Source organism: Nicotiana sylvestris, chromosome 9 (assembly GCF_000393655.2).
Source record: "Nicotiana sylvestris chromosome 9, ASM39365v2, whole genome shotgun sequence".
Taxonomy (NCBI): domain Eukaryota; kingdom Viridiplantae; phylum Streptophyta; class Magnoliopsida; order Solanales; family Solanaceae; genus Nicotiana; species Nicotiana sylvestris.
In genome coordinates, this window is record NC_091065.1 from 134376610 (window position 1) to 134386560 (window position 9951).

The window sequence follows — 9951 nt, forward strand, 5'->3', positions numbered from 1 at the left end:
TATAGGGGCATCAACACAACCAACCAATGTATTGTGAACCAACTGGCAGGAGGAAATTTTATGAAGCTTCCTTACAATGAAGCTTGTGATGTGTTAGATGAGATGGCCGACACATCGTCAGCATGGCAAAGCCGGGCTAATGTGCCTCAAGGTGATCCTAACGTCATACATTTGCATAAGGAGTTACATGATCACGGCCAAGCCATTGCCGAACTTATAACAACAATGAATCAGTTAGCTAAAGCGCAGTTACAACAAGTTCAAAACCCGCGCCAAGTCAATGCCATGGAAGGAGTGAATATGATGAAAAGGAGGCAAAGAGGGCAACAACCTCAAGGAAATTTTGATAACTATGATAATGGTGGTGGCTATTCGAATGAATGCTATGATGATCAAAGTGAGGAAGTCCAATACGTCAACAACTATCAAGGGAATAGAGGTAATCAAGGGAACCAACAATGGAGACCCCAAGGAAATTGAGGCAATCAACAAGGTGGTAATTGGAACAATAACAACAACCAAGGAGGAAATTGGGGGAACAACAATTCAGGTAATCAACGGAATTGGAGCGGAAACAACAACAACAATTGGAACAACAACAATGGGCAAGGTGGGTGGAATAACAATGGTGGTCAAGGAAATCGGGGGCAAGGCTTTCAAAGGCCTCCGATGTTTCAACAACCGAAAAACCCGCCGCCATTTCAATCTCAAGGGTCTAGTTCTTCGGGAAATGAATTTGGTAGAATTGAAGTTATGTTTGAGCAAATGATGAAGAAGAACCAAGACTCCGAAGCTCAATTGGCCTCCCACAACACTTCTATCCGTAACTTGGAAGTACAACTTGGCCAAATTTCTCAGTCTTTAAATACTCGCCCAAAGGGTGCTCTACCAAGTGATACGGTAGTAAACCCCAAGGGTGGGCACAATAATCATGTGATGAAGGTGACAACGCGAAGTGGAAGAGGCGGTGATGTGCATGCCTCAAGAGGAAACCAAGTTATGGTGGATGAAGATGAGTCACGAGATAATGAAATGCCTTTGGTGGTTGAAGATGTAGTTGAACCAAGTGTGAGAGATGATGTGTGGATTGATATTCATGAGGTTGAAGAGGAGACACAAGAGGCCATGAACCCGTCTAGGGAACATGTGATTGATATGTCCGAGCCGGTGGTGCCCAAAGCCAAAGCACCCTTACCTCGGCCTCCTCCGCCCTATCCTCAACGGTTGGCCAAGCAAAAAGGTGACAAATAATTTAAGAAATTCATTGAGATGATGAAGAGTTTGACTATCAATGTGCCTTTGGTGGAGGCACTCGAGCAAATGCCAGGGTACGCAAAGTTCATGAAAGATTTGGTTACAAAAAAGAGATCAATGGAGTGTGAGACAATCAAGATGACCCATCAAGTGAGCGCAATTGTGCATTCTATGGCTCCGAAACTTGAGGACTCCGGTGCATTTACTTCCCATGTACCATTGGAAGTGCCGACTTTGCAAAAGCCCTTTGTGACTTGGGGGCAAGTATCAATTTAATGCCATATTCGGTCTTCAAGACCTTGGGAACCGGACAACCTCGTCCAACTTCTATGAGGATTCAAATGGCGGACCGGTCAATGAAGCGGCCTTTGGGGATTATTGATGATGTCCTTGTTCGTGTTGATAAGTTCATATTGCCGGTCGATTTCGTTATCTTGGATTGTGAGGTGCCAATTATCCTTGGAAGACCTTTCCTAGATACTGGAAAGGCTTTGGTAGATGTCGAAGCGGGAGAGTTGACCTTCTGTGTTGGTGATGAAAAGGTGGTGTTCCATGTGTGCAAATCTATGAGGCAACCGAATAGCACCGAGGTGTGCTCGTTTGTTGACATTGTCATGGCGGTGATAGTGGATTACACAAGCGCAATGGTGAATGTTGAGGACCCACTTGACGCCGTGCTCTTGAACATGGATGTTGATGATGATGCCGAGAGAGTTGAATGTGTAAACGCTTTGCATGGTATGGGCTCGTATTCTTATGAGCCTAGGAAGTTATCCTTGGATCTTGAGAATCGCAAAACTCCCCCAACCAAGCCATCTATTGAGGAGCCGCCGGTGTTGGAGTTGAAACCACTTCCTCCTCACCTCAGGTATGAATACTTGGGCCCTAATTTCACTTTGCCTGTTATTCTTTCATCTTGCTTGACTAACGTGCAGGCTGACGCCACTTTGGTGGTTCTACAAAAGCGCAAGAGGGCGATCGGATGGACATTGGCAGATATTCGGGGTATAAGCCCCGCCTTTTGCATGCATAAGATCATATTGGAGGAGGATGCGAGGCCCTCACTTGAACACCGAAGGAGACTCAACGAAGCTATGCAAGAAGTGGTCAAGAAGGAAGTTATCAAGTGGCTTGACGCCGGTGTGGTGTATCCTAATTCTGACAGCTCATGGACTTCTCCGGTGCAATGCATACCGAAGAAGGGCGGGATGACTGTGGTAACCAATGCTAACAATGAGTTGATTCCTACTAGGACGGTGATGGGATGGAGAGTTTGTATGGACTATAGAAAGCTTAACAAGGTGACTCGAAAGGATCATTTCCCATTGCCGTTCCTCGACCAAATGCTTGATTGTCTTGCGGGTCGGTCATTCTATTGCTTTTTAGATGGGTATTCGGGGTACAATTAGATTCTCATCGCCCCGGAAGATCAGGAAAAGACGACCTTTACTTGTCCCTACGGCACATTCACATTTTCAAGGATGCCGTTTGGATTGTGTAATGCCTCAACGACCTTTCGACGATGTATGATGGCAATTTTCACCGACATGGTGGAAGATATATTGGAGGTCTTTATGTATGATTTTAGCGTGGTTGGGGACTCCTTTGAAGAATGCTTGACAAATTTGGACCGTGTGTTGGCCCGATGTGAAGATACAAACCTAGTTCTCAATTGGGAAAAATGTCATTTTATGGTAGAAGAGGGTATTGTATTGGGTCATAAGATTTCGAAGAGAGGTATTGAAGTTGACAAAGCCAAGATTGAAGTCATTTCAAGGTTACCTCCCCCTACTTCTGTCAAAGGGGTGAGGAGCTTTTTGGGGCACGCAGGTTTCTAACGAAGGTTCATCAAAGATTTCTCTAAGGTAGTTAACCTGTTGTGCAAGTTGTTAGAGAAGGAGGCCAAGTTTGTCTTTGATGAGAAATGCATGGAGGCTTTCGAGCTTCTAAAACACAAGCTGACAACTACCCCTATCATTACCGCACCCAATTGGAGCTTGCCATTTGAGCTCATGTGCGACGCTAGTGATGTTGCGGTAGGGCGGTCTTGGGCCAAAGAATCAACAAGATGTTCCATCCGGTGTACTACTAAAGCAAGACGATGAATGAAGCTCAAAGAAACTATACAATCACCGAGAAGGAGTTGCTAGCTATTGTGTTTGCCATGGAAAAGTTCCGACCATACCTTATGGGGGCCAAAGTGATTATCCATACCGATCATGCCGCCCTTAGGTATTTGATGACCAAGAAAGATTCAAAAGCAAGGTTGATGAGATGGGTGCTACTTCTTCAAGAGTTTGATCTAGAAATTGTGGACCGGAAAGGAAGTGAAAATCAAGTGGCGGACCACTTGTCTCGCTTGGAGGAAAAGGGGAGGCCTTCTGACGGCCTTGAGATCAATGATGCGTTCCCGGATGAACAACTCCTTGCGGTATCTATGCATGATATGCCGTGGTTTGCCGATGTGGTAAATTATCTTGTGACCGGTATAATCCCATATGAGCTCCCTTCTAACCAAAGGAAGAAGCTCAAGCAGGATAGTTTGGATTATTATTGGGATGAGCCATATTTGTTCAAGATTTGCACTGATGGTGTGATTCGCCGATGTGTCCCGGAAGAAGAACAATTGAGTATTTTGGAGGCTTGTCATTCCTCTCCCTATGGTGGCCATCATCGTGGGGTGAGGACGGCTTCTAAGGTGCTTAGTTGCGGTTTCTGTTGGCCCTCATTGTTTAAAGATGCTGGTGATTTTGTCAAGAGATGTGATGAATGCCAACGAGCCGGTGGGATTTCAAAAAAGGATGAGATGCCTCTCAACACAATTCTAGAGGTGGACATTTTTTATGTGTGGGGTATCGACTTTATGGGGCCGTTCGTGAGTTTTTGTGGGAACACCTATATCTTGGTAGCGGTTGATTATGTGTCATGGGTCGAAGCCGTCTCTTTGCCCAACAACGAAGCTCGAAGTGTGGTGGCGTTCTTGAAAAAGAGTATCTTCACAAGGTTTGGCACTCCACGTGCTATCATTAATGATGGTGGTTCTCATTTTTGCAACCGGGGATTTTGATTCATTGCTTGCCAAGTATGGTGTAAATCACAAGGTGACCACTCCTTATCATCCTCAAGCGAGTGGCCAAGTTGAGGTTTCCAACCGAGAGATCATGAGTATTTTGTCCAAAACTGTCAATGCCAATAGGACCGATTGGTCGAAGAAATTAGATGATGCTCTTTGGGCCTATCAGACAACTTACAAGACCCCGATTGGTATGTCTTCGTACCGGTTGGTGTTTGGGAAAGCTTGTCATCTTCCAACTGAATTGGAGCATAAGGCTATGTGGGCCTTGAGAAAATTGAACTTAGAATGGGATGTTGCTGCGAATCTCCGGGTTGAGCAACTCAATGAGCTAGACGAGTTTAGATTTCATGCCTACTCCAGCTCGTCCTTGTACAAGGACAAGATGAAGTACCTTCACGATAAGTATGCCCGAGGGAAGGAATTCAAAGTTGGTGACATGGTTCTTTTGTTCAACTCCCGATTGAGGTTATTCCCGCGAAAGCTTAAGTCTAAGTGGAGTGGTCCATTTGAAGTTGTTGGTGTAACCCCATTTGGTGCTATTGATCTCAAGAACAAAAATGGTGAAATTTTCCGGGTCAATGGGCATCGTGTCAAGCATTACTTGGGAAAGTTTGATGACAGTCACGTGGTGGCACTCATTCATTTGAAGTGACTTTGATGGTAACATGCGTCTTGCCGCGACGTTAAATCAGGCGCTTCTTGGGAGGCAACCCATGTCTTTTTCTTTCTTTTTGATTTCTGTTGTAGATTAGGATTTTTGAGCTAATGGTTTGTGAGATGTTGCAGGAATTGTGATTGAACCAGTGCAAAACAACTATGCAAAAAGTGCACAGTCTCTGAACAGTGACTGTGCGGCCGCAATCCCACTTTGTGCGGTCCTCACCGGCCAAAGAAAACATTGCCAAGTTTCTGAAGATGGATAGTACGGCCGCACCCTTGCTTGTGCGGTCCGCACCGGTAAAGGCCAAGAATGATCAGTCTCTGAACTGTGTTCACGTGGCCGCGTCCCACTTTGAGCGTCCCGCGTGGTTCTCATGCGGCCGCAGCCCGTCTCATGCGGTCTGCGTGCCTTCGTTTCAGCAACAGGTAAATGGTAAAGTCCCAACACGGCCCGCAGTCGTGTTCACGCGGCCGCACTGGACGGTAAGTGCTGGGGCCCGCTGTGTTTCTTATAAATAGGCCATTAGGGTCTTCATTAGAACTTTTCGCAAAAATTGACCCCTGAGCCCTAAAAGTTACTGTTCACATCAGAGACCCTTCTTAGTGTTAATATCAAGAGCATTTCTTCTCTTTCCTAGTAACATATCTCTCACATTAGTCTTTACTTAATATTAATTTAAACTTTATACATGTTTCCCTAGTCATAACTTCTTCGTTTTTTTTTGTTCTTCGTCGTTTCATGATTAGGATAGTTTTATATTGTTCTTGTTGTTCTTTGAAATGATGGGCATGTTATAAATGAGTAGGGACAAAGTTGGATGCTAAAACGTGAAAGACTTGAGTTTTTTTTGTAAAACCCTAATTTCCCCTGTAATGAAAGCCCAACGCAGCCTCACTCCCTGATTATGCGGTCCGCATGCCTTTTACACGGCCGCATCATTCTGTTACGCGGTCTGCGTAAGCCTTGAGCCTAAAGGTTTATACTTCCCAGCGCGGCCGCATGCCTGGTTTGTGCGGTTCACTCCATGCCCCACGCGGCCGCATCCCATGTTTGCGCGGTCCGCGTGGGTGAGGTTCAGAGGGCACCAGTTTTTAATAGTATGGCCAATGCGGCCGCATGACCAGTTTGTGCGGACCGCGTTGGCCCCCACGCGGCCGCACCCCTTGTTCATGCGGTCCACATGGTTCCTAATCAGAGAAGTGTTCATTTCCCAACTTGGTCAGTGCGGTCCGCATGCCTTGTTTGTGCGGTCCGCACTGCTATCATATGTTCTCTGTCTGTGTTTCTGTTCTGTACTTAAACTCTGCAATTGCCTGAACTAACAATGTTAGAATTATTTGTGTGCAGAAAATGGTTAAACAACGAGGGCATGGAGCTAAATAACCCGGACGAGGAGGTGACCCCTCCCGGGGAGGTAAAGCAAAATTGAAGAAACTCACTCCCCAACCAAAGCTAAAAACAAGAAAGCAGGTGGTGAGTGATGAGGAGCAGTCGGGGAGTGAGTACCTCCCCTCCCAGGATGTCTCAACTGATTTGGTAAAAGCCCCCGTAGGCCCAGCTAAAGCTCCAAGTGTTATACAACCTGAGTCGTCTGAGGGCTCAGAAGCAGGCAGTGCCAAATACTCCACCTCCCCCACAGCTTCAGAATCCAGGGAGGGTGCAGAAGATAAAAACAAGAGTGATGAGGAGGTCCCAGACAGTGGGGTACTTGGAGTTGGGGGAATTGAAAGAACTAGAAACCCAGTTCTATGGTAGGACAGATTTGTCAGCGAGGTGGCCTTTCATAAATTCTGGGAAGTGTGGCCCAAGAAGAAGGTGATTCCAGAAAGAAGAGTAGTCACCCGGGATTTGTTACCCTACCTTCCCCGAGTCCATGAACAATTTATTACTAGAGTGGGGTAGGATTTCTTTAAAGATGAGCTGGTCGATGCAAATGAACATATGGTGAAGGAATTCTACAGCAATGTGGCCCACACCAAAGAAGGGTCAATTGCAACCAAAGTGCGGGATAAGAAGATAGTGTTCTCGGGAGAGGCGTTGAGCGAGTATTTGGGTTTCAATGAGGAGGATGACTCTCTATACAGAGAGAAGTTAGAGTTGAAAGAGGAAACCGTCCTTGGGTGGCACAGTTCTTAGCTCAGCCGGGTACTATTCCGGAGTGGATTCAGGTGGGGGATAAAATACTGCGAAAGGACCTCAATTTTGAGGCGAGAGGATAGTTAACTTTTGTATGCAACAGGTTGGACCCTTCGTCCCATGACCAAACCATTCCAATCACCCGAGCGGTTCTCATTGCGCCATTATGGCAAGTTTCCCCATTAATGTGAGGAATGTTATGTACAGTGTGATCACATCCATTGGCATTGATACGGACAGAAACTACCTCTACCTGAACACCCTCACAATGTACTTTGAAGATGCAAAGGTGAAGAAATACCCATTCGATGTTGGAGTCCGGTCGGTGTCCCCATTTTCATGGTTTAGTATTCAGGGGCCAGACAACTCGAAGGGGGATAAGAAGGGAAAAACATCCACCTCTGCCTCGAATGGCCAGTCTGAGGAGCCTGTTGCGGTAGAGGCTTCTGTTGAGCCACCTACTTTTGCTGCCACTACTATTCCAGACATCTCATCCTCCTCTGCGGGTCCCAGTTCTTCAACTGGCCCAGTGGTTCCCACCTCCAAATCCAACCCCTTCACGGCCCAATAGTTAGCAAAGACATTAGCCAGTTTGAACAACTGGATGTCAGTCTCGACATCCAAGTTGTCCACTTTGGCTACCATAGTTGCGGCCCAGTCTGTTCCAGCCACCGTTGAGATTCCTCAGTCCATTGAGGAGACATTGAAGACACTCCTAGCCAACCAGGAGAAGATTTTGGCTACTCAGACTGCCTAGACAAAGGCAGTTGATGCACAGGGCAAAGCTCTAAAGGAGCTTGCCAGAGAACACAAGAAGATGAGAAAATCCCGGGCATCTATGGAAGAGGTGAAGGTGATCCAAGCTAAGGTTGACAAGCTAAAAGGCAGACCAGCTGCCTTTAGACTTGTTCTTTGATGAGTCAGCACCTCCACCAGCAGTAGTTGTACCGGAGCCACAACAGGAGGAGGAGCCTAGGCACCTAAGGAAGAAGAGGAAGCTTCCTAGCACTGAGGGTGTTGTGATAGAAGTAGCACAGGTTTAAGAGGGTACTTCTAGTTCTCCACTAGATGTTCAGCCGGTCCATGACCCGGCCCTATCCCAGCAACAGAGCAGCAGCAGGCCGGGAACCAGTCAGAGGTTCCCGCTAGTACAGAGGACCAGGGGACCACTGATCAGCCCATGACGACGGATCAGGCTTGAGGAGCCACTCTATATCCTTTCTCTGTTTATATGCTTATTTTGGTAGTTGGCATTGGGGACAATGCCAGCTTTTATTCGTGGGGGTGCGCCCTACTATTTTGATGGTTGATACATTTGGGATGACTGTACATATTTATTTGACTCTTAGCTTATGTTGCTAGTTGATAGTTGGCCTGTATATAACTTTTCATTCTAGTTACTTTTCTACTTTATGTACATATCCATTCCCCCCGCTGTATATTCTACTCCCCTATTATACATATTCATTCGGTTTTTCTATTTTCGTTAAAAGTTTTCGTTTTTAGCTTCATAGTAGGCTCGTAGCCTTTTTGTTTTGGAATTTGCAATAAGCCCTTGGTTTTCTTAATGACACGGTTCTTTCCAAGGGTATAGTGTTGTGCGAACCGGGTGGCTCTTCCCAATGATAGATGGCGTGACAACCTTCTTAAGGGTTTGAGTCCGTTTTTGATTTTTCTTTTTTGATTTTCAAGTTTTGCAGTCAAAGGTACCTCAGGCAAAGCTTCACTTAGGCCTAACACATTTGCCTTTGATCCCATGGTCAAAGACATAATGTTGTGCTCAGGATGGTGAAAGTCGTTGCCTTGAGACTCTTGTGTTGACCAAACAGTCATCATGTGGTCATATTGGACCATTGTGCGCTTGAATCGTAACTAAGGTCGTTGTGGTCCCTCGACTCTATATCTTTAGCAATCCTTGAGTGTGTGTGGTGAGAATTCGATTTGCGAGTCCAAGTCCCGAGCCGATGGTCTAGAACTTGCCCCGAATGTTTGTTGAGGCGAAATCCTAGGTGAAATTTGGCTTGAGAAGTGATTGTAGGCTCTCCTTGATCCAAAATGCTAAGATTGAACAATTTCATGACCTACCAATGAAATGATCCCTAGTTAACCCTTTTGAGCCTTGAACCTTCTTCTTTCAAGAACCAAAGCTACAAGCCTATACCCGTTCTTAATGATACCCTCTCTTGGCACCCAAATCTTCCCTTGACTAGATGGCAAATGTTTAAGTTTGGGGGGGGAGACAAGAAAGGAAACAATGTGGTAAAAAGTACAAAAGCAAAAGAAAAGAAAAGTAATGAAAAAGAAAGAAAAGATAAGACAAAAAGAAAGACCGAATTGAATAAGGTCAGAAAGGGGATTCAAAGAAAACAAAAGTGAAAAAGGGTGTGGAAAAAGTAGAAAAAGGAGAAATGTGTTGAATTGCATAAGAAAGGGTGACAATGTGTCTCTCTAACCCCTTGAAAAAGAAGTGAATACTCAAATGAGTCAAGAAAGTGTGCCAAAATGAATCAAAAGAAGTGCTTAAGGGAAGATTGAACCCACTTGAACAAAAATATGTCCTACCCTTACCCAAAAGCCTTCACAATGACTCCACAAAAGCCCTACATGATTTTGAGTTGAAGGGAACCTACATTAGTGGATACTTACATAAGGGGCAAGCATATGGTACTTAGAGCCGGACTTGTGGCCTCTTCCTTGAGAGAGATGAGTGAAAATCCATCAACCTCGATTTGTTTGTCAATACTCTAAAAGGTGAAGTTCACTTAGGGAGAGTTGAGGATGTGTGAGTTTGGGTTCCACAATGACCAAAGTAATTGAGAAAAGT

At 45.5% G+C, this 9951-nt stretch overlaps 1 protein-coding gene across 1 annotated transcript; it reads left to right on the forward strand.

The window, feature by feature from the left end:
• Nucleotides 1-1610: 1610 nt before the first annotated feature.
• On the forward strand, nucleotides 1611-7127 carry LOC138878263 (uncharacterized). Its single transcript, XM_070157931.1, has 7 exons — nucleotides 1611-1844; nucleotides 2190-2555; nucleotides 2664-2886; nucleotides 3549-4257; nucleotides 6339-6405; nucleotides 6510-6695; nucleotides 6942-7127. Exons 1-7 carry the CDS (start codon nucleotides 1611-1613, stop codon nucleotides 7125-7127), a joined length of 1971 nt encoding a protein of 656 aa, XP_070014032.1.
• Nucleotides 7128-9951: the final 2824 nt, after the last annotated feature.

Coding starts and splice junctions, on each gene's coding strand:
- LOC138878263 (XM_070157931.1), top strand. CDS start 1,611: ATGAAGCGGCCTTTGGGGATTATTGATGATGTCCTTGTTCGTGTTGAT. Junction 1,845..2,189: donor GGCAACCGAATAGCACCGAG/GTGTGCTCGTTT, acceptor ACTAACGTGCAG/GCTGACGCCACTTTGGTGGT. Junction 6,696..6,941: donor AGGAGGTCCCAGACAGTGGG/GTACTTGGAGTT, acceptor CATATGGTGAAG/GAATTCTACAGCAATGTGGC.